This window comes from Penicillium atrosanguineum (assembly GCF_028827265.1).
Source record: "Penicillium atrosanguineum strain IBT 20685 chromosome Unknown utg000008l_segment0_segment0, whole genome shotgun sequence".
Taxonomy (NCBI): domain Eukaryota; kingdom Fungi; phylum Ascomycota; class Eurotiomycetes; order Eurotiales; family Aspergillaceae; genus Penicillium; species Penicillium atrosanguineum.
Genome location: NW_026623140.1, coordinates 565543 through 588092, shown reverse-complemented (window position 1 = coordinate 588092; position 22550 = coordinate 565543). Strand labels below are relative to the sequence as shown.

General features: G+C 50.5%; 12 protein-coding genes across 12 annotated transcripts; 7 read left to right on the top strand and 5 right to left on the bottom strand.

The window, feature by feature from the left end:
• Positions 1 to 99: 99 nt before the first annotated feature.
• On the top strand, positions 100 to 816 carry N7443_009711 (N-terminal protein methyltransferase; the record flags this gene model as incomplete). Its single annotated transcript, XM_056889767.1, has 1 exon — positions 100 to 816. The coding sequence occupies one exon, from the start codon at positions 100 to 102 to the stop codon at positions 814 to 816; it is 717 nt and encodes a 238-aa protein (XP_056736258.1).
• A 1571-nt stretch (positions 817 to 2387) lies between these two features.
• On the bottom strand, positions 2388 to 3980 carry nemA (Nem1-Spo7 phosphatase catalytic subunit NEM1; the record flags this gene model as incomplete). The annotated part of the gene is made up of 2 exons (XM_056889766.1): positions 2388 to 2530; positions 2579 to 3980. 2 exons carry the CDS (start codon positions 3978 to 3980, stop codon positions 2388 to 2390), a joined length of 1545 nt encoding a protein of 514 aa, XP_056736257.1.
• Positions 3981 to 4558: 578 nt separating this feature from the next.
• Positions 4559 to 6042, top strand: N7443_009709 (translation initiation factor eIF2B subunit beta; the record flags this gene model as incomplete). The annotated part of the gene is made up of 4 exons (XM_056889765.1): positions 4559 to 4656; positions 4731 to 5026; positions 5079 to 5913; positions 5970 to 6042. 4 exons carry the CDS (start codon positions 4559 to 4561, stop codon positions 6040 to 6042), a joined length of 1302 nt encoding a protein of 433 aa, XP_056736256.1.
• Positions 6043 to 7237: 1195 nt separating this feature from the next.
• rps23 (40S ribosomal protein uS12) lies at positions 7238 to 7823 on the bottom strand (the record flags this gene model as incomplete). Its single annotated transcript, XM_056889764.1, has 2 exons — positions 7534 to 7823; positions 7238 to 7416 (listed from the first exon to the last, which is right to left on the bottom strand). The coding sequence occupies exons 1-2, from the start codon at positions 7790 to 7792 to the stop codon at positions 7238 to 7240; spliced, it is 438 nt and encodes a 145-aa protein (XP_056736255.1). The 5' UTR covers positions 7793 to 7823.
• Positions 7824 to 8298: 475 nt separating this feature from the next.
• On the top strand, positions 8299 to 9048 carry N7443_009707 (DUF5315 domain-containing protein; the record flags this gene model as incomplete). Its single annotated transcript, XM_056889763.1, has 1 exon — positions 8299 to 9048. The coding sequence occupies one exon, from the start codon at positions 8299 to 8301 to the stop codon at positions 9046 to 9048; it is 750 nt and encodes a 249-aa protein (XP_056736254.1).
• A 309-nt stretch (positions 9049 to 9357) lies between these two features.
• Positions 9358 to 9792, bottom strand: N7443_009706 (MICOS complex subunit Mic12 family protein; the record flags this gene model as incomplete). The annotated part of the gene is made up of 2 exons (XM_056889762.1): positions 9358 to 9711; positions 9772 to 9792. The coding sequence occupies 2 exons, from the start codon at positions 9790 to 9792 to the stop codon at positions 9358 to 9360; spliced, it is 375 nt and encodes a 124-aa protein (XP_056736253.1).
• A 342-nt stretch (positions 9793 to 10134) lies between these two features.
• Positions 10135 to 10959, top strand: N7443_009705 (mitochondrial 54S ribosomal protein bL17m; the record flags this gene model as incomplete). The annotated part of the gene is made up of 2 exons (XM_056889761.1): positions 10135 to 10350; positions 10471 to 10959. The coding sequence occupies 2 exons, from the start codon at positions 10135 to 10137 to the stop codon at positions 10957 to 10959; spliced, it is 705 nt and encodes a 234-aa protein (XP_056736252.1).
• A 309-nt stretch (positions 10960 to 11268) lies between these two features.
• On the bottom strand, positions 11269 to 13164 carry N7443_009704 (uncharacterized protein; the record flags this gene model as incomplete). Its single annotated transcript, XM_056889760.1, has 5 exons — positions 11269 to 11957; positions 12040 to 12221; positions 12314 to 12552; positions 12870 to 12911; positions 12961 to 13164. The coding sequence occupies 5 exons, from the start codon at positions 13162 to 13164 to the stop codon at positions 11269 to 11271; spliced, it is 1356 nt and encodes a 451-aa protein (XP_056736251.1).
• Positions 13165 to 13404: 240 nt separating this feature from the next.
• N7443_009703 (uncharacterized protein) lies at positions 13405 to 15414 on the top strand (the record flags this gene model as incomplete). The annotated part of the gene is made up of 5 exons (XM_056889759.1): positions 13405 to 13757; positions 13809 to 13836; positions 13885 to 14358; positions 14406 to 14841; positions 14990 to 15414. Coding segments are annotated over 5 exons (1716 nt in total), but the record flags the coding sequence as incomplete, so codon positions are not given.
• Positions 15415 to 15871: 457 nt separating this feature from the next.
• Positions 15872 to 17486, top strand: N7443_009702 (sugar porter family MFS transporter; the record flags this gene model as incomplete). The annotated part of the gene is made up of 2 exons (XM_056889758.1): positions 15872 to 16253; positions 16330 to 17486. The coding sequence occupies 2 exons, from the start codon at positions 15872 to 15874 to the stop codon at positions 17484 to 17486; spliced, it is 1539 nt and encodes a 512-aa protein (XP_056736249.1).
• A 422-nt stretch (positions 17487 to 17908) lies between these two features.
• N7443_009701 (thioesterase domain protein) lies at positions 17909 to 19006 on the top strand (the record flags this gene model as incomplete). Its single annotated transcript, XM_056889757.1, has 1 exon — positions 17909 to 19006. One exon carries the CDS (start codon positions 17909 to 17911, stop codon positions 19004 to 19006), a length of 1098 nt encoding a protein of 365 aa, XP_056736248.1.
• A 225-nt stretch (positions 19007 to 19231) lies between these two features.
• On the bottom strand, positions 19232 to 21851 carry N7443_009700 (putative R3H domain protein; the record flags this gene model as incomplete). The annotated part of the gene is made up of 4 exons (XM_056889756.1): positions 19232 to 20699; positions 20750 to 20890; positions 20943 to 21748; positions 21801 to 21851. 4 exons carry the CDS (start codon positions 21849 to 21851, stop codon positions 19232 to 19234), a joined length of 2466 nt encoding a protein of 821 aa, XP_056736247.1.
• Positions 21852 to 22550: the final 699 nt, after the last annotated feature.

Here is a 22550-nt window from a genome sequence, read left to right as displayed (position 1 = left end):
TATTATGTCATCACATGATTCCACCACGGGGAAAAACTGGCGAGCGTCTGCCACTTTAATACGACCTCGGCCCCCGAGTCAAAATCTGGGTATTTTTCCATGGCTCCATACCAAGAGGCCGCGTGTGCCCCTGATTCCAAGATCAATCATGCCGCGTCCATCAATTATTGGAGCAGCCTGCCGAGTACCGAGAGTAACATGCTAGGCATGCTCGGTACATATCCATGGTATACTCGCATCGAGCTACAAGGATCCAAGAACTTCCTGTCTAAGGTACGTCGGTTAGTCCCGGCGATCTCCGGAAATTTCGGTCTCGGCGTCGACTGTGGCGCTGGTGTTGGCCGCGTGACTGAGGGCTTCCTTCGCCATGTGTGCGATGTTGTCGATGCAGTGGAGCCCGTGGAAAAGTTCACCAAGGTCTTGGAAGAGGGCAAATTGAAAGAAGACGGTGTTATAGGCGACATCTACACTGTCGGTCTGGAGAATTGGTTCCCGGCGAAGAAATACGATCTGATCTGGACACAGTGGTGTGTTGGCCATTGTACGGATTCTCAACTGATTGACTACATCGCAAGATGTCGTGATGCTCTGACTGAGCATGGTGTCATGGTGATCAAAGAGAATTTATCCACCGATCCTCTGGGCCAAGATATGTTCGACGACGAGGATAGCAGCGTCACAAGGACAGATGCGAAGTTTAAGCAGATCTTTGAAGCCGCCGGGATGAAAGTGATCAAAGCTGAGATCCAGACGGGCTTCCCGAAGAACTTCAAACTTTTGCCGGTCAAATCATATGCGTTACGACCGAAAGCTTGACCCGCCTCCATGAGCGCTCACCAATACATTCGCCTCGGCAACATGATAATTGTGGAAGCAGCCCCCACTCAGCTCAGCCGCAGTTAGATCGCGAGTCATGAACTCTGTTCTAGACCCTCAGGCCCAACGCCACACACTTGGTCTTCCGGGCACTCATTCAAGCACTCGAGCATCTGGCTCGGCTCTCCCTCGAGCTTAATCGAGAATTTATCGATTAGGCATGATCAAGAACCGAATCTTCAGCCATCAATGGTTCATAGACAAAGAGTCACAACTAGCAATGCATACCATGTACAACGAGAGAGCTTGATTTCAAAACAAGAACCTGGAGGTTACTATCTTGCCAAATTCATCCATTTGATCTAACTCCATGTTTCTATTTGCCCTGAAACCTCAGGGGTCGCCTTGATCATACTTGATACTTGTTGAACTTCAAAGAGGACGCAGAGGCAAACCATACAACAGCCACTAATATTACAATGGTCCCTAACATCTACTGCCTGGCCGCAACCCGCCCGAGTTCTTCTGTGGGGTTTTTGGCGAGGAAGGGGAAGTCGCGGGCGATTATGGTTACTTTTGTGACTTGTCTTGGAGAGATGTCGAGAAAGAGCTGAAGAATTGATCGTAGAGGCCCCTGTAGATTGTCTTCCTGAGAGGGCTGTGTATTCTCTAATTAGAGGCTTTTACTCATTCTGTTCGATTTCTACAGACCCAGCGCCTTACGCCGGCGCACGCGAAGCGGGTGGCGTATTGTAGGCACCGTAGCGGCCTTTTCCATGCTGCTAGTTGGCATGAAGCCACATAGCATACCTTAATCAGGATTATACTCTTTTTTTTTTTTTTGAATTTGTTAATATACTTTAGAAATTTCATACCCAGTCAACCTGAATATCTGCTATATGACCTGGTCTATTTTGAATACCGCGCATCTTTCCGCGAGTACGCCGTATCACTGTGATATGGACTCCGATAAGGCCCATCTTTCGGGCAACTCTAGAAAGAGTCGTGGCAGGGAGAAATGTAAATGGGATATCCCTAGGTAATGGGAACTCGGATAAATCAAGAGAGTTTATAAGCAGGCAGGCAATAGCGGAAAGAATGGCTGAAGACTAGCTATCATACTAAAGCAAATGTAGTAATGTTGAATTAGACTTTTCATCTTATGTTGTGAAAATGCCCTTTGGCATATCATGTCTTGGTGAAACTCCAGCAGCGTAGGCGTTACGCTGATCTTCTATTTGCGGTTTTTTTACATCCTCGAAACGCCCACACTGCTAGCACGTCGCAACGCCGACGTTTTGGCAGTTCTGAGCTTGTTCACACCTATGACAGCCCATAGTCCAGAGTAGATGTACCAGGATCAATTATGATATATACGATCATCCACCCATAAATTAGAACACTTGCTATTATGAATAGAACCTGCATTGAGCTATCACACCCCCATATCTTCTGTGAAACCAATTGTCTTTTTTTTCTTGATTTTCTCCGTAATGGATATCACTTCTAGAAACACAAAACTCCCTTTACACCTACATGCCGCACTCCTTAGGTACAAATGCGAAGAGCGACTAGGTCTCGATCTCGCCACGGCGCAGCGCCAGCAGTGCCCGGACGTCCGTGACATATTGCAATGCCTCGAACATCGGGATCAAATGCAGAAGACCGTTATCCGTGGGATCATTGATCCAGCCCTCGATCGGAATGGCGTTGTCTGATAAAGTTAGTAACACGATTGTTCCGATTGGTTGAGGTGACATACCCTCGTGGAAAATATAGCTCATCGGACTGTTGTCCAGGATCATCACCTTGCTCAGATCGGGCTCTACGGAGCTCAGGTCTTTGATGTAAGCGCCGTTGCGGAGCGTGCAATGCTGCCGGTAGTAGCGGGCCTGGAAGTACTTCCGCTCCTGTTCGAGCCAGTCGATAACGGGATCGGCATACTCCTGAACACTTGCCGTGAAAATCACCAATTTATACCACTTGCAGATCTTGCGCAGGAACTCGTCACAGTGCGGTCGCTTATGTACATAGTACAGGATCGGGTGCTGCGGCCCAAGCGTGGTCTGCGGCCCGCCGGGTGTCAGAGCAGTGGTCATAGGCATTGAGAGCTTAACCTCAACCATATGCCCGCTGGACATACGGCCGCCCTTGGCGAGCGAGTGGATAAGTGTCTCGTCGAGATCCAAAACTAAGGTCTTCTGCGGGAGCTTGGCATTGCGTGGAGCAGCTGTATATGAAGGCAGTCGCGGTGGGAGAAGAGGTCGCGGGGGTGTAGGAGAGTGCGGGTATTTGGTAATACGATGAACAGATGGAGAGGTGGGAGACTTAAGGCTATCCAGATTCATGCCAGCCTGGACTCGAGCCACGCCTTCGGGCATCGGGTGGCCTAAGTCTGCGCTTGTCGTTCGCCGCTGCCGTTGTCGCTTGAGAGATTCCTCGTTATGCAATTTGATCCTTATAGACCGTCGCGGTGTGCCTTCTCCTTCCGGTATGGATTCTGCGTCGTGATCCTGGGTCTTGTTCGACTGTGCCTTCCCGCTGCTTGAAAGACTTCGGGAATGCCGACGGTCTCCGTCGGAATCAGAGGTCGTTGATCTTATAGAGTCATGCGAGGTTCGGGGATTCAGTTTGCGAACGGAGCTACTTCGTTGCCGGCCTTCTATTCGTGAGGCCCCTTTATCCGATCGCATCCTTGTATCGGCAGATGGTCTCCAGATTTTTCTCACCGGGGTCAAAAGTGAATAACGTCCATCATCGTCTCGGAAGCATTGGGCAACATATATTCCCGGGGCAGCAAGCGTTGATAGAATGAAATGGATCGTTTCCGTGATGGCGTCAAATATGCGCTTGGTGAGAAGTCGCCAAGGGCTCTTGGTTACGAGCGCGGCATCGTGCTGAGCTTCATGTAATAAAGGCGATTTCTCATCATAATCGTGCGTCGTGTCCTCGTCCCTATCATCTTCCGCGGGTGATGCGGATCCGTCGTAACTCTTCTCAGAGACGATGCTCGACCGGAAATTGTCTGTGCTGTATGAGCGTAGCTTCCCGAACTCGCCCGGCGGCGAGTTGTGTCGGTTTTCGCCAGTCGAATGTGATCGTGGACGCGGCGAGCTGGAAGTCTGGCCAATGACTCGCGAGGACAGGATGTTCAGCGAGTTCATCTTCCAACGGGGCCCACGGGAGACAGGGGCGCGGGGGATCTAAAGATGGAGAAGATGAGCGGAGTCGTCAAAGGCACTCGGATAGGGCCATCTAGGTTGCGCAGAGTCGGGGTCTTCAAGGGGAGGGGAGGGGCATCGCAAGGAGGCGTAAGCTGGACAACTTGTGATTCTACCGACCTCAATGCGCCGTCCACCCGTGCCTCGGAACTAAATGCGCGACTCCAGTCCGGGTTCTACCGCGAATTTGCAGGGGGCGACTGCAAGAGACCGAGGCCGACAAATAAAACCAGATCAAAGAACGAAAACGAAGAGCAACCCAGAATTAGAAGATGAAGGTGAAGAGGTGCCAAAGTGTGGGGAAGCGGACAAACGGTTGAGACGGCAGAAAATCGGTTTCTTCGAGTCACCCACTTTGCCCTCACGTCTTCCCTTGTCGCTCGTTGCAAGCGAAGAACCGGTCCGGACTTAAAAGGTACGTGTATTCCTGTCGGGCTGCACATCTTCATGCTCATGCAAACTCTTTCTGGTCCTAACATTTGCTCTACAGCACAGCGCTATTCCGTCCATCCCACTTCGTCATGCCGTCTACGTCTGTAGCCCTGACGCCGGGCCTTGCGTCTTTCCTTAAATCGCTCAATACGAACCCGATTGATACTTCGATCGAGAATCTGGTCTCGTGCGTCTCTATTCATCTTCGAGTAGCTGCCCGCTGCAAATGAAACCATAGCTAACCAGACATGTTTCGTTCAGATTGCTGAAACGTCGTCAGATCCGCCATTCTCGATCATGTGCTACCGCAACCGCCTACTTGCTTCTACGAGTGATTTCAGCATGTCGTACATCCGAGCCCGTCAAGCTTATTGAGCGAGTGCAGAGCGTGGGCAGACGCCTGATTGCTGCGCAGCCCAGAGAGATGGTGGTGGGGAACATTGTGCGACGAGTACTCGGTCTCATTCGCGACGAAGCAGAAGATGATCGCGATGCTGAGTTCGCTCTCAGCGAAGCTGGGTCAGAGAGTCAGCCCCAGACTCCTCGTGGTTTTGACGGTTAGTCGGAAGATATTATATGCTCCAGAATATTCACTCACACAGTATGTAGACTCATCACTACCTTTGGACCGAGATATGCTGCGAACAGAGGCGGATAGAGCTGCATCTCGGCCTCCTCTGACGTCCATGTTCAGTCTCCTTTCCCACCCAGTGGAAGATAACTCACCGGCGAGCACACCGGGCACACAATCGCCGAGAGGCTTCCCTGGACACGGCCCCGGCAAGGATGTGCGCGCAGAGGTGCTGGAGGGCATAAACGAAATTATCGACGAGCTGGACCAAGTAGACGACCAGATCTCGTCTTATGCATTGGAGCATATCCATTCCAATGAAATTATCCTCACGCATACCTCCTCCACAACAGTGCAGAAATTCCTGCTCAAGGCCGCATCCAAGCGCAAGTTCACAGTCATCCATGCCGAGTCTTTCCCCAACAACCACGACGCTACACACGCCACTGTCAGCGGCGCTTCCCCTGTCGACGAGGAGAACCTGAGCTTCGAAGCTTTCCAGAAGCCGCTGATCGCCCTCGGCATCACCGTCATCCTCATCCCGGACTCTGCAGTCTTTGCTCTTATGTCCCGTGTCAACAAGGTCATTCTTGGCACTCACTCCGTCCTTGCCAACGGCGGTCTTGTCGCCGCGGCTGGCACCCGAGTAATTGCCCGCGCCGCCAAGGTCCACCAGACCCCCGTCGTGGTTGTCAGCGGTGTCTACAAACTTAGTCCCGTCTATCCTTTCGACTTCGACTCGCTCATTGAGTACGGCGATGCCAGCAAGGTCCTTCCCTTTGAGGATGGTGACCTTGTCGACCAAATTGATGTCCAAAATCCTCTCTATGACTACGTTCCTGCGGAACTGGTCGATCTCTACATCACCAACCTGTATGTCTCACCCAAAGATCATATGTTTTATTGCCTTGCTAATCCTCCCTTTACAGTGGTGGCCATGCCCCGTCTTATCTTTACCGTATCGTGTCTGATCACTACCGTAAAGAGGATATTAGCTTTTAGAGTGACCGAAAAAAAAATGGAGTAACGATACCCGTGGAACGAGTGCGACGATTGCTATGAGGGAGTCTTCTAGTGTTTCTCTAGGATGGGAAGATACATAGACATAAAATTTCCATATTCAAGGCTCAATCTCATACCTAGATGCACATGTGCAGAATACCCGCTGACTTTAGTAGATATCTCTAACACTCAATTGCTTGAGTAGTAGGTGGCTGGTTCGTCCTATTTTCCAACATTTGAACGCTGTATCTGACAACTGGTTGGAGTGCCCGTTTTTCAAGTGATATCTGCATAACTACCTAGCTACCTAAGTAACAATCGGATAATTTTTCCATGTGCACATCTTATCAGGACAAGAGTGTAACCTGTCAGAGATGAAAAAGAGTTCGGGTATGGTTATTCTTGGATGTCTATGGACAAGAGATTTGGATAGTAATAGACTGTGACCTCCGGAAGATTTTAGGTGGAGACTGCAATTCCTACATATCGAACTTAGAACTTATAGAGATGTCATATATTGGAAGTAGGTATATCTGCAGACGTTCACACATTACTCGTAGGCTCCAATGGGCCAAAGTGAGGATACATTGACAGTCTCAAGTTTTGAACAGGGAGTGATTATATATTTCGGATCGTCCCAATGGGCTCTGACGAGATCCTCCCGGGCATTGACTCTTAGGACTGAGAAAGACTTGAAATAGGTACATGCATTGCAACAATTTCCTTCGAAACGAAGTATTCCAGCCTGATCTTCGTAGATAGAAATTGTTTTCAGCAATAGTTTAGTCTGTCTTGCCAATCTTGATAAGTACGTGCGTGACCTCGATAAATAGCCTCGAATGTGGATTCAAATGAGTGGATATAGTTCTGCTGTAAAATCTAGACCCAAACTGAGCCTTGAAGCACATGAGTTCAGGCCATCTGGACTGCACGTGTTAATTGGTGGTTGACTACAGTCTATACGTCCAACAGATGATACTACGAGAGCAGGATGAACCCTAGGAAAGATCATAGCGCCATCTTTTTTGGAATTGTATCAAATCGTGGTAATTCACAACGTCATTCCAGACGAAAGCCCGCCCGGGTGGTATTCCCAAAAAAAAACTTTCATGAAATTCAGGCGCTGATGAGGCGGGCTTCCTGTCCGACACGGCTCCTCCCCCAAAACCCCGTCTTCATTTTGCTTTTGGCGTATTTAAGAGCGGGGCTTCTCCTTCTTCTCCTTCCAGAGAGCGGCGAGACCGACACCGGAGACCTTGACGACCTTGAAACGGACACCGGGAATATCACCCTTGGCCTTGCCCTTACGACCGAAACCGGCCAGGAGAACCTCGTCGTTCTCGTCGATGAAGTTCAAGCAACCGTCATTGGGGACTGTAAACATGGAGAGTTAGCACGAGGTGCCTCGAAGGGAGGATGTAGTTCGAATGACTGTGGCTCGGAGCGCACAGATCATTGACTATCATCCAGTGTTCTGAATAGGATACGCACCGAAAGCAGCGACCTTCTTGCCGTTCTTGATGAGCTGGACCTTGACACACTTGCGAATAGCGGAGTTGGGCTGCTTGGCCTCAACACCGACCTTCTCAAGGACGATACCCTTGGCGTGGGAAGCACCACCGAAGGGAGAGGACTTGTAGGCGGTACCGAGGAGGCGCTTCTTGAAGTGCAGGTCGGCCCAGCGCTGCTCCTTGCGGTGAGCCTGGAGCTTGCGGGCGGCGTTCAATCCACGGGGCTTTCCTTTACCCATATTGACGGTTTAATGAGGTCTGAGGCGAAAAAAATAACACGTTAGTTTTCGATTCTGTATTTCCAACAGGCGGCCGGTCTCGTGTTGTATTTCGATGGATGTAGGTTGAGGGTTGGAGAGAGGAAGGAATTTTTGTGTGTGCAGTGACGACTTGAGGGGATCGAGTCTCGCACACACAAGGGAATTCCAGGTATCTCTCTTCGATGCAAGGCACTGTAGTGATCAAGGATCGAGTACGTACCGACGGAAAATGGGTGATGTCGCCAAAGGCTGAGGGTCGTGGGGAGGTCGAAAAGTCGAAGGTTTCGGAATCCTTGAATCGCCCGGCGCACTCGCTTGCTTGGGACCGCTGACCACCTGACTTTGTGCGCTTAGCCCTAAGCGAGTCACGGGATCGGACAAGCCCCCACCCGCATTATGTCATCTCTTATCTTATCGATACCGTGGTATCAACATGTGCTCGCTCTACATCATACCTAGGTACCTAGTCTTCAGTTCCTGGCCTCATGGATCCCTTGAAGAAGCAGACCTCTCAGCGGCTTCCACCGCCAGCTCTATTCCAAGGTCCACCTTCACATAATGCATCAAATATCTCTCTTTCAATACCACCACCCGCCTCTACACTTGCGACTCCTTCCGGCAGTCGACCTCCACCCCTCCAGCGAAACCGGTCCCGCGATGGCGATAGCATAGAGAAACGCGACTTTCTCTCGCCCTTCATGTCAAGGCGTTCGTCCAAACATGATGTGGATGGTTCCGATGCCATCTGGCAAGAGATGCAGAGCGCTCTGTCAGAGGTGGAATTGAGCGCCGTGACAAGCGACCACGTCTTCGGCGAGAAACACGCCGAAGCTTTGGAAGATCTTCGCATGAAACAATTGAAGCTCGCGCAGGCGTGGGCACGCAGCGAGGCAGATGATGAAGTTGTTGACTCCGGCCATAACACCATCGAGGGAGATCGACGAGCCTCCTTAGAAGCCAAAGCTGCTGATACTGCCGAGCAGATCCCTGTTAAAGACCGTGTCTCACACCATGCTCTGGATGAGGAGACCGAAAAGGATATCAACTTTGCGCGAAAGCGTCGTGAAGCAAACGATCGCTATTTTGATCGGGTTAACCAGGGCGTGCTGGACGTAGTTGCCAAGTTGGAGGAGGTCTCTAACGCCATGCGCACTGTCGAGCGGGAAAGCAAGGATATTTGGAGCGACTCTGATAGTGTGACAACAGAAGGGGCTGTTTCTGCCAACGCAGAATGATAATCTGGCCTTGTCTGCCCTGCCTGTCTCCTTTACGGAGGAATTGAAGGATCTCACGGCTAGACCCTGCTATTCATGATGTTACGCATTCGCGCTGGACGCACTCACCCCGCATCTGCCAAGGACTGTTACTCCATTGACTGGACTACAGCCAACTAATATATAGAATACAAGGACAGATCGAACGAAAAGAAGTGAGATTAATTCAAAGGGTATCCAAACTCCGCTGCTTTTCATGCAAGCCCAGAACGTAAATATGCATAATAAAGATAGCCGGCTAAGCGCAGACCGACCGGGACAGTGTAAGCTCTAATCCCGCTTGATAAACTTGACCGCTGCCTTCCAGCCTTCAGTCGCCGTGTCCGTCACATCCTCCCATCGAGTTTCATGCGCCTTTCGGGCCAGTTTCTCGACCTCCTTGTTCCATCTATGCTTCAGGACCTCTTTCATATCGGATTCTTCACTTCGTCGAGCTGCACGGTCTTCGAGGCGGCGGGGTGTATACAGAGGCTCGAAGCGACGGTCGTATGCGCCGGAGGAAGCGGCGAGATAGTTTATTCGGTCCACTTGTTCGCGGATGATTTTGCGCTGCTCCAGGCGTGTTTCCTTGTGGACTTGAAGCGTGATGTATAAGAGGGAGGTAGTCAGGGCAAAGCCGCTGAACTATTTGTGCAGGCATTGATTAGTTCATTTTCTTGGAGTATGCAGAGAGTTTGGACGTACGAATCCCGTGATGAAGCCCATGTCTGCGAAATCTCCCAGCTTGAGGGCAGGGGTGTATGTGTAGACTCGACCGAATAAAACGGAACCAGCCGGAAAAGATTGACCCACGAAGGAGAGCGTCAAAAGTAAATACAGTCGCAAAGGTAGAACAACTGAAGTTGAAGACGCGCAAAGTCGGCAAGGCGGTGGAAGCGCGCCGATTGGCTACGGGCAGAACTCGAATCTTTTGAGCCGAACTTCTCTCCGTCTCGTGCTTCGTGTTGTCGGGTGTTTGCTTCGCAGTTGCTCTCATTCTTTAGCATCGACTATCCTCTCACCTTCCTGTCATCCGATCACCTCCATTTCCTACAATCATCTTCCACCATGGCCGGTGGCGGAGGAAAATACCGGCACTTGGGTCGCAAGTCCTCTCATCGACAGGCCCTGCTCCGCAACCTGGTCACCTCGCTTTTCGAGAATGAGTCGATCACAACGACATGGCATAAGGCAAAGGAGGCCCAACGATTGGCCGACCAATTGATTACCCTGGGCAAGAAGAACACCGAGGCTAGTCGGAGACGGGCCCTGGAGATTTTCTATGTACGTGACTCCTCGGATTGGACACCGATGCCGTATAGAGGCAATCCCTCCTATTACGGATCACCTTGGACATTCAATCTCCTCGAAAAGTAACCGGAATCCTTGCTAATAAACGGATAGAAACCCCACGAAGTCCTTCCCAAACTCTTCGGCCCCCTCCGTGAACGCTACGCCGACCGACCAGGTGGATACACCCGTGTGCTCCGCGTCGAGCCCAAGGAGAAATTCGAGTACTTTAACGTTCGCCGTGGTGATCGGAACGCCGTACCAGAACGCAAACCCGCCGACCAAGCCCCCAGCGCTATCCTCGAGCTCGTCGACGGCCCCAAGGATATGCGCTTCGCCATGACTGCGCGCGCCCTCTCTCGCCAGCGTGAAATGGACTGGGATATGAATGAGATTACTGAGCGCAACATCCGCAAGGTTACCCAGTTCCGGAAGGGTGGCATGGATGCGCTTGAGACGGCGGTGGGCAAGTTGAGTCTTAGCAAGAGCAAGGTTCTTGAGGACGGTAAGGTTGAGAGTGGGGTGGAGGAGCTTTCGAATCCTGAGGAGGAGAAGGCTGCTAAGCTCGCTGGGAAGGTTGATTCTTTAAGGAAGAAGGCCTAAATGTGTGTTGAGTATAGACTGAGGTCTAGTCTTTTTGATGAATCTGCCTGAAGGCGAGGATTCTCATCTTCTTGTCTGTTTTTTACAGGAGTTTTGTTGTTTTCTTCTGGCATCTGTCTTCTATTGCAATTGCCCCATGTGACATAGCCTGTGTACAGTATAAAATGTTTCGATACCTCTTCATCTGTTATCAACAGTAATGCCGATATATTCCATTCCACCAAAAGCTGACACGCCGACTATGGTACAAGTAAAGGTTCCCGGGTAAAGAAACAGTCAATTATACTGTACATGTGTTTAACCGCCCTTTCATGCCTTGGCGTCATCAATATTCTCTTTCGCAGAGGCCTCAGCATCCACCTTGGCCACAGGCTTCTTCACACTACGCCATTCAAGAGAAATAGCCCCGATGACACTCAAACACGCCGGAACTAATCCTACCATAAAAACCACCCGTAGCGCCTGATTATATTTCTTAAGACCTATCTCCCGCAAACTCGATGGCAAAGATTCTAGTAAAGACGTAGCACCCCCAGACGCGACCAAGCCCGCGTCAAACCCAGGAACCATAGAGAACTTGCGTAAAAGCTGTGTCTCGAGAACATTCTCACCTGCTGAGACAAACACCACAGCCCCAAAGAGTGAACTGAATATCATCAGTGCCAGCCCCATGGGTACATCCTTCTTTGGTAGAGCCGCCTGCGCTGCGAGGTTGGGTATCTGGAAACACCAACCTAGGCCTAAGCCATAGATAATCTGGTAACCAATCCACTTGCCGGCTCCGGTATCTAAAAGCAGGGCTGTCAGGAGTCCTGCCCCGATTGACATCATGCTGGTACCAATTATTGCGAGAGGGGTGTAGTATCCGATTTTCGAGTTGATGAGCCCGCCAGTTACTGATCCGATTACCGTCGAGATCATTAAAGGTAGCGTGCGGATGCCGGACTCTGCTGCCGTGACTCCTTTGATTGCTTGAAACCAGATCGGTAGGAAGTATACTGTTTATATATTTAGTAGGGTGTGAATGAAGTATGCCTCGAGGGTCAGTGGCCAATCTGGCTTGTTCACTGGTGTCCTTACTAATGACATAATTTCCACAGTTAATGCAAAGAGCAGACCAACAGCCTGCGATGACGCTCCGCTGTTTGAAAAGCCGCGGAGGAAGAGTAGCAGTCTTGGGAAGACACATCTGAACTGCCACAAAGGCAACGAGTAGAACTCCAGACAGTGTCAGTAGTGCAACAACACCGTCCATCACTCCACTATAGACGATTAGTACACGACGTCTCTCAAAGCAACACAAGATCTCACATCATATTCCTGACCTCCCCATTGAAGCGCCAGCAGAAGGCACACAATCTCAGGAACCAAGACCGCTGTACCAGGAATATCCATTTGCATCAACTTGCGGGTTAAAGCCATCTTGGTATCCCCATCAGGAATGTCAAGAAAGAAAAGAATGACGAGCATGGCCACGCCACCAACGGGCAGATTGATATGAAAGCACCATCGCCACGTCACGTTAGACGTAAACCCTCCCCCAATCAAAGGACCGGTGATAGATGCAATTCCCATAACAGCACCAAATAGGCCCTGTATCTTGGGACGTCTGTGTAATGGCACAACGTGGACGATACATACAGTCTAACTGCTCAGCCATATACACAAACTTGATGACGGAGGGTAGTTACCGTTCCAGCAAATATACCAGCCGGTCCAACTCCAGCTAATGCCCTTCCGACAATAAAAGCACCCGACGTGGGAGCCGCACCACAGATAGCTGAAGAGACTTTGAATAGAAGGATGCAAAAGAGTAAAGTTGTTTTTACGGGGAAAAAGGTGTAGATTTTTCCAAATACGAGTTGGAATGCGCAGCTTGTTATCAGGTAGGAACTACCGTACCAGCCTACATCGGCGAGGGCATTGAATTCATCTGAGATTTGGGGGGTGGCCTGCTTGGGATTAGGGCTGTGTATTATTATGTAGGTGAGAATGGCGTACCGTGGAAATTATGGTTCTGTCTAGCATCACAAGGAACATGCTGAGAAGGACCGAGGTTATGACAAGAGTGATCCTTAGAGCGGATGGTTTTTGCGAATGGTCATTTTGCGGTGCTTCTTCAGATGCGTTAGTCTCTGGCAGCCCATTTTCAGTAATTGGCTTTTCACTGCTAGAAGTCGTTAGATGCTGGGTATTGGTAGACATTGTTGTAATTGAAATTATTTAGTGTACGGTTTACTAGGGCCAGGAACCTGGTTCATTTAAATAGTCAGATCACATCTCAATCTTAAAGAACATAGTCCAAGTTGTTCGTCGGGTGTTGATACACCCCGAGAGCGCTGTCTGCAACCGGGAGTTAATAAAGTCCGCGGGGCCAAACGTCTTCCGTGGACGAATGAAAAGCTCGAGACGGCTCACTTCCGATCTATGTCTTCATAGCCCGCAATGTCCACGACAGTTCATGAAGACGATTCGAAATTGCAACGCGCGCTCTCATGTGTATCATGTCAGCGGCGGAAAATCAAATGCGATCGCGATCTCCCTTGTGCCAATTGCATCACATCTAGCATTCAGTGTGTCCCTGCAACCGTCACCCAACGGCGGAGACGAAGGCTTCCAGAACGAGTCCTTCTAGAGCGACTGCGACATTATGAGGGAATCCTGAGGCAGAACAGGATCGAATTTGAGCCGCTGCATCCCGTAGCTTCAAATCATGCCTCCGAACAAGGCAAAGACTTGGCCGAGACAAGTTATGCCAGTCCTAAAGAGTCAGCAGAGAGACAGACATCAGAGACAGTGTAAGATTACAAAGCATAAAACCTGCATCTATGGCTAATACTTTTCGGAAGAAACCTATGGCACGCTATCAGTAAAGTAGTATGTCCGCTTTTTCTTGAGCTTTTGATACACTGCTAACGTAGATAGACACTGGACACCGAGCATGATGGAGATCATCACAGCAGTCCTCCTAACGCATGGGACCATAATGGCCAGAAACAAAGTGAGGGCAATGATGACCACTTGTTTTTTGACCCGAGGCCGAACGTCGAGATCTCGACCTTGCACCCAGATCAGGCACAAATTTTCTGTCTCTGGCAGATTTACCTCGATAATGTCAATCCATTGCTCAAGGTCACACATACTCCAACTCTCCAGCGCCGTATCATAGATGCTGTTGTCGACTTGACAAATGTCAATCCAACTTTGGAAGCCCTGATGTTCAGCATATATTGTGCCGCTATGATGAGCCTCGAAGAGGCCACTTGCCAATCCACATTCGGATCGCCCAAAAAAGACCTTCTGGCAGGCTACCAGTTCGCATGTCAGCAAGGGCTCGCGAAATGTAGGGTTTGGCAGTGTACTGACCTTGACGGTCTTACCGCATGGTTTCTGTATCTGGTGCGTTAGTCAGACACTCACATCTACGTCTATGCTGATTATTCCAGATCTCGGTCCGGCCCCAATCCGACCCTCGATCACTTTCCTCCACTCTGGCGGCTGTTACCCGCCTGGCACAACGCATGGGATTGCACAGCGAGTCAGATAACACCCGATACTCCCCGCTCGAAGCAGACTTCCGCCGGCGATTATGGTGGGCTTTGATCGTGTTCGACCATCGCATTAGCGAAATGTCTGATTACAAAACCAGTCTATTGATTCCTACATGGGACTGTCAGCCTCCTTCAAACCTGAACGACTCGGAACTACGTCCCGAGATGAAGATGATGCCGAAGGTTTATGAAAGGCCTACGGAAGCCATCTTTGCCGTTTTGCGTAGCCAACTTGCCGATTTCACTCGTCACAGTGCCTTCCACCTCGATTTTATCAATCCATCCTTGAAAGCCATGGCCCGCGCCAAGGCACATAATACATCTATAGCAAGTGAGGTGACGGCCCTGGAAATGTCTCTTTGAGGAAAAGTATCTCGCATTCTGTGATCCCACAAATCCATTGCATTTTATGACCATCTGAATGGCACGCGCCTCACTAGCACGGAACCGCCTCCTAGACTACTACTCTCAAAACGCAGTGTCATCAGTGCCGCAAACGAATACACAGCGAAACGAGGCTGCTTCTTACGCGCTGAACATGCTAGAATGCGATACCAAATTGTGCACTCACCCTCACATCAAAGGATATATGTGGCTTGTGAATACCTACGTCCCAGCCCTGGCCACAATCCATTTAGTCAACGATTTGACAAAGCGACCGGCTGCGAGCCACGCGGACAGGGCTTGGGAGGTTATGAGCGACAACTACGAAGCGCGTACTGCGGCCTCAAAGCCCGACGGACAGAGTGTTTTTGTCGTCTTTGCGCGAGCTGTTCTCCAGGCCTGGGCGGCGAGGGAGGCTGTCCTGCAACGCCAGAACAAGCCTCTCAACCCACCAAATATGGTAGTGGATATAGACCATTTCTGGTCCACGATGGACTGGCGACAGATGCACCTTCAGGGGTGGTAAATAAATCCGCTTCACATGACGATCTCGCCAGAGCGCCTAGATCAATAATTCAGCCTTCAGGGCACATCCACCCCTTTTATTGGCCAATTGGCGATCTATCACAGCTGAAAACTAGTCCATGCCACACTCCCCTAGCAGATTCAACATACTGGAAGACACAATTTCGGACCCCCCACAGCCCACAATGCCGATCCCTGACCCCAATCGAACACACGGGTGATTCCGACACAGCGCTCACTCGAACCCCCACTTACTCCGTAGTTCAATTTAATGGCCCGTGGTCCAGTTCGTGCAAAATGCTTAGCCCGAGGGTCAATGCCAGCGAACCCGGAATGTGCGCCGATCTCCCCGACTTGAGTTGAGTCACGGCAATAATTGAATTTATGTATTAGAATTCCAAACCTGACCTTTTCTTTTCCTATGCCAGTCTCTCCATAGACTTCACTTCACCATGGGCATCCGCGGTGTCCAGGGCGAAAGCCTTCAGCGTATGATCGCCGTCCTGGGATCTGTTGCCTTTCTAGTCCAAGGATACAATCAATCCGTGATGAATGGATTCACTACACTGCCTAGCTTTCTGGAGGCCATCCCCGAAGTCGATACTGTTAACACGGTCGGGGCTCAGAAATCGCACAATACTACAATCTTAGGCCTTGTGGTGGCTATTTTCGAGCTTGGGTCTGCGATCGGCGCCCTTTCTTGCCTTGCAGTTGGCGATCGGCTTGGTCGTCCTAGGACAATGCTGTTGGCTGGTTGTATTGTTGTTGTTGGTGTCATTATCCAGGCATCGACGTATTCTTTGGGGCAGATTCTGGCTGGGAGGATCGTTACTGGTATGTTATGGACTCATGGATTGGCTTGTTTCTTTTTTTTCTCTTTTTCTTTTGCATGGTTAATGAGTATGGACAGGCGTGGGCATTGGTATGTATACGGGTACTGTCCCCATGTACGTGAGTGAGACTGCCAGTGCGCCAAAACGCGGCCAGCTCGTTCTCGTCGAAGGCGTGTTCGCATTGAGTGGTCTTGCGATTGCCTCGTGGGTGAATTTCGGCATGTTTCATACGACTGGCTCCGTTAGCTGGAGGTTTCCCATCGCGCTGCAGCTGGTCTTCATAATCATTCTTCTATCTTTGACCCCCTTCCTGCCGGAATCACCTCGGTATCTTGTCAAGAAAGGAAGAATTGAGGAAGCTTTGGCGGTCATGGCTAGACTTATGGGTCTTGAGCCTACGGCTTTGGAAGTCGAGAAGGAAATTGCTGTGATTAATGCCGCACTTGCTAGAGATGCTGGTCATCGCAGCAAATACTCGGCTAATCCGTTCTCTATGAATGAGAATAGACATCTTCATCGGCTGTTGATCGCTGCCAGCAGTACCATGATTACTCAGATGACTGGTATCAATGTCGTTGCTTTCTACTCGACCTCTATTTTCGAAGGAACCCTCGGCTACTCTGGTAGCGATGCAAGAATCTTCTCCGCCTGTTTGCAGGTTACTCTCGCGCTTGGTGGACTGACTGCGGTCTTCACAGTCGACAGATTCGGAAGGAGGCCCTTGATGCTGTTCTCTGTAGCATGCATGTGCATGGCCCAAGCCGCAGTTGCAGGCTTGACCTCGGATAAGTCGAATACGGCTGCCGGTAAAGCAGCGGTGTTCTTCTACTTCTTGGCCGATTACACTCTCCCCATTGGCATGTTCATGAGCACGTTCATGTATGGTGCTGAGGTTGCCCCTCTTGGTATCCGGCACATCATTACTGCCTTCGGCGCTGCTTCTAGCTGGCTTTTCAATTTCATGGTGGCTGAAGTTACGCCTGTGGCTTTCGACAATATCGGCTGGAGATATAACATTGTCTATGCGGCTACCAGTGCGGCAGGATGTGTTGTTATTTTCCTGTTTTATCCCGAGACTAGGGGCAGATCTCTGGAGGAGATTGATGAGATTTTCCTCCGATCGAAGACAATCTTCGATCCTGTTCGGGTTGCGAAGCAGCTTCCTGTCGGACTTGACGTGATGGAAATTATTGATGCGTCAGCGAAGGAAGCTCCTCGAGATGATATGGCATGAAAAGTATCTGGATTTGTTTTTGTCAATAGTACATGATGTTCGATTGCCATACGGTATATGATTTGATTTAGACTTGAACGAATGATTAATTGCCTGGTGGATCTGTAGGCACGATCATGGAAATGAGTTTAACTATTACGACGCGATCTTTGAATCCGATTCCCACTTTGATTATGTCTTTCCATCTAGATAGAGTCCTGTGATTCGTGAAGTAATCCATAGAATGACATGACTTAGATCTTACCACATAAATTCCACGCAATGTGTAATGTGTACGTGTGGAGCCCAGGCTTTCCCCGGACCGGAACATAGAAATCTCGGAGTATTGCCGAATGGACTTCCTTCTTCCACAACCCTCAAAGTATCTCTTCATATAATTTTACCTCCTGAAAACACCGCTCGCCCGAGGTATAAATCACACCATGACGACCAAATCCGCCCTCTACCCTGGCGAAACCCTCGACACAATCGCGGGGTACCCCACAATCTATAACTACCAACCCAGCACCCAACCAACCACCAAACCGCTGATAGTGTGCATCCCCGGCGGTGTTCACCTAGCCCGGATCTACTATGGCGGTCACAGCAACTCTTCACCCCAAGACTTCCTTGCCCACCACCTAAACAACCATGGCTTCAACGTCCTATCACTTTCCTACCCCCTCGAATCAACTCCGTCAATCATGCCTCCCACAGCGCCAAACTTCAGCATAAGCGACTGGGGCCGCCAAGCCGCGACAGCAGCTAAAAAAATCATCTCTGAGCACGCTCTCCCGCTGTCTGTCGTCTTGATCGGGTGGAGCATGGGGGGCCGGATTCTTGTCCCTTTTACTGTTTCCGCGAAGGAACTCGGTTTATCTGTGGAGCAATTTATCAGCTTCGCAGCCACGCCTGGGATTTCGGGTATTCGACCCAATCTGTATGTGCAGCCTACGCTTGGTGAGGTGGGGTGTACAAGGAAGGGTTATATGCTTATTCCGGAGCGATTGGGGAATTTCGCGCAGCAGATTTCTGAGATGGAGGGGGTGAATGGCGGGGGAATTATTTCTAAAGATGTTTATTTGGAGGAGTATGTGGGTGGGACTCCGATTAGGCTTATGGGGTTGAGGTTGAGGTTAAATGGGGATGGACGGTCTTTTGTGCTGGATGAGGTCACGCATGAGGAGGATTCGAGGGTTTGGGATTTTGCGAATTGTCCGCTTGTTTCGGCGCTGTGTCCTACTGGGGCTATGGATGCTAGTCATGCGATGGCGGATATAGCGACTTGGGGATTTATTCTTACTTATCAGTTGGAGGGGCTTGTTGGAAAGCAAGGGTTGGCGAAGGTGAAGGAGACGGGGAAATGGGAGAAGTTGTTAGGGTTTGTTCGTGATGCGCCGAGGAGGCTGTGCTGGTCTGTGGAGGGGAATCATTTCTTCTTTGTTGGAGAAAAGGCAGCTGGGGAGGTCGCTGATAAAGTGAGTAAGCTTATTGATGAGGCAGCGATGTTTAGGAGGGAGCTTGATGAGATATTGTCATAGATGCTAGGCTTAGGTCTACGACAGAATGGATAGACATGAGTATGTGATTCATAACTAACGGACGAGTTGGACCAGCGCCCAGATCGCCATCGCCATGCACTTTTTCTTAATTGTACAAGCCACTTGGCTGACAACTTGTTGTCATGAACTTCTCACCGTCCGGAGCCTTCTGAGGCTGGACTCTCCACAGACATACTTGGACAGTAAGAAATCATCGGACAGATCTTAGTTCGTTTTTGAAACGGTTGCACCTCCAGTAATGACCAGCGGGCCATTTTGAGCAACTGGAATCCCATTTCCAGGGTAGGAGGGCGCGGGAACCGGAGGAGGTCCCATCCGGTGCTTCATATCGAAGCCGGACTTCACCTCGGACGGCGGTGGCTTGGGAGGAAGATGAGACGGGGTGCCCCATTTGGCGATAGAGTCCCGGCCTGGATTGGGCAGATTAGGGAGATTTGGCACGCGGGCTGTGCTTGCTGCGGAAGGATGCTCCATGCCCCGATTCTGGGGGTTAGGCTCTGGGTATGCCATCCATGAAGCCTGAGGCATGCCATTGAACGGCTGCATCGGATGCTGGGCACCTCGGCTCGGGTTGCGTGTCGAGGGTGCACCGCCGGGGATGAAAGAGCGGGTTTGAGGGTTGAAGTGAGACCTAGCATTGTAGTTGCCTGGCATCACAGAAGACCCGGTATTCTGAAGTGTGGGGTTAAGATGCTGTCCAGGGTACTGCGCGTATGGATAGGCCGCCAGGTTGGAGGTCATCGACTGGGAGGGGTAGTTGGGCCAATGAACCGGAGCTTGGTTTCGTTGAGGTGATTGCTGGTAATTTCCAGAGTAGGGCGGGGAGCCCCACTGCGGATTCGGCTGGTACTGGGCAGACTGAGGCATGGGGAAGGTGTTCATAGCCGGCGAGGAAGTGCTTGGCAACGGTTGGTTCATCATGCCTTGATTGATCATGCCGGACTGGCTCATCGATGCGTATCCAGCGAATGGCGACTGCTGCGGCATGCTTCCTCCTTGCCACGAGCCATTAGAGGCCATCTGCGGCGACATAGCCATTGGATACTGGGGTGGATTGTTCACGCCACCCATCTGTCCGGGGTGCACGGTACTGTTCTGACCGGCAGGCATGTAGCCCGTGGCGGGTGGCGGTACACCAGGTCCAACCAGGTAAGGAACCTGTTGCGTAGCGTAGGAACCGTCGTTGCCACCGACATTGTATGGAGCTTGACTCTGACCATTGTTGTACTGCATGCCTGGATAGTAGGCGTTGAACTGAGATCGGGCTTCAAAGCTATCATCATGGGGAGTTCGCTGCCTGTTGTTTTTCCTGCGGCCACTCGTAGAGCTGGATCGTGACATGTCAGGATTGGACTCGCCACTGGTCGTATCTGACTTGACGCTATCGGGGAAGTCACGGAAGATCCTCTCTCGAACCTCCTGATATTTGGCCTCGCGCTCTTCGCGGGTCAATGTCATTCGATCCTTGGTATCGGCCGATGAGCCTGCGCGATCACCCTCTGCGCCGCTATCACCGGCCTCGGAAGTAGCCTTGGACTGAACAGACGAGCTCGCTGCGATACTTCCTTCGGCAGATCGTCGATCGTCATTTCGACGCATAATTTTCATGGCCGGGACACTTGGGGGCGGGGTAGTGCTAGTGGCAGCATGTACTGCGGAGATAGGTTCGGGGCTTGGTCGAATTAGCTATTTGTCCTCGGGGAGAAAAGAGAATCGACTTACAGTCTGCAGAAAGGTGTTCGATGCAGCCTGACAGAGGTCACGTTGTTATCCACAAAATGGGTCAGGTGGTAATAATCTCCGAGTTTATGAGCGAGGAGTCGTTGGAATCCATTAGAAGGAGGCAGCTCCAAAGATTGTTCACTGGTTCATGATTAACACCCAACTGGCATGGTTGAACTGGCGAAACACTTACGTGGACTCTTTGATGAAGTAACGAATCCTTTCCTCTAGCTGAAGAACCGTCAGACGGTCTTTTGGAGATTTCATTGCCTCCAAAAGTTTCTCGTCAGGTTCGAGAGGGAACCCATGTATGCTTGAGCCATCCGACAGACCGTCAGGATTGGCCGCGATAATGAAGTTGTTTGCGACAGAGTCTGGGGGGATAGTGATCGTGCCACGCGAATCGCCATCGTTGAAAAGAGGGCCGGGTACAGGGAGAACTCCACGAGATCTTAGAGGGTTTCCATCGCGGAATTGATCGCGGAAAAGACGTCCTCCAGCTTCAGAGCCACTGACTGAGTTTGGTGCACCAGATGTGGCACCCGAAAGAGACTCCTCTTCATCGATAGCTTGCACACTCGCACTGTCATCGGGTCGCACCGAGTCTTTTTCGTCCATGGCGAATGTGGTCACAGAGGCCAAGCTCTTAGAGTCAAAGTTGGTCATTTTAGTGGAAGAATTAGAAATATGAGTTCGATCATCTTCAAAGGAGTTTTCTCTCTTGAGAAGAATATTCTCCTGGTCGTCAATTGAAGATCCAGACCCTTCCCGGTCTGTCTGTAAGGTGATGTCAATGTCCTGCACTGCTCTGCCTACGTGATCAACTGCAGGATCGCTCGAGGCAATCTTCTGTTTGATTGTGTTCAAGGAATGTGGAGGTAGTGGGGCGCCAGTGTTGAAGGATTCGGAGACATGAGAGGTCGTCGCAAGCTGAGAGCTGTTGCTCTCAACTGATGCTGAGGACGAATGGGGGTTGGGAATTGCGGACATGGCAGCGATCTGGAGGGGAGATTAGCAATAAGATCGGAGTTGAGGTGCATGGAATACACACCTTTGCAAAGGAGAAATTGGGATCTCCTGGAGGGGGACTCTGAGATGCCATTTCAAGCTACACCGTGGGATGTTGAGGTCGATTTCAAGATTTCACGAAGGTAACAGAAATCCACGTCGAAACACAGCTGAAATCAACAGATCTCTGGCGAAATACAAGTGTTGACCGAGTTTTGAATGTAAAAGAAATAGCTGAAGAATCCCGCTTCACACAAGCCAAAAAAGAAAGACATATCTCTGATTAAGGGTCTTCGCCATGAGGAAAGCTGCGGTAAAATCAAAGTTAGCACTGGGTCAAACGAATCTAATCATCTAGACGAGGAAGCCTATGAGAGCCATCGCATCTAGCACAACGGCCATTTAGGAAAGCGGGCCTTACACGATGTCAACGCTGGTTCATGGTCTGGTGATAAAGACCCCGAATTGAGATTGCAAGGAGGTCCAACTGGGGCGGAGGGTCCAAGTGGGTGAGGCCGCACAAAGATCCACGGAACTCTGACACTCCAGTGAATTCTCAGTCCGTACTGGAATAGGTTGGTAGAGAAGGAGCGTTGGAGAGGTCGAGCTGTGATTATTCTTCAACGCCCGAAGGTTCGTGGGTTCAATTTTGCCGCGCCCGACCGCTTCTACCGCGCGCCTACTATTTCCCGTTTTAATTGAGCAACCGCGGGGAGCTGGGTTGGATATCTTGATATTTCACTAAGGGGTTTTTCGCTTTTGACATCTTCCTCATTTCTCGGCAACTTTCTCT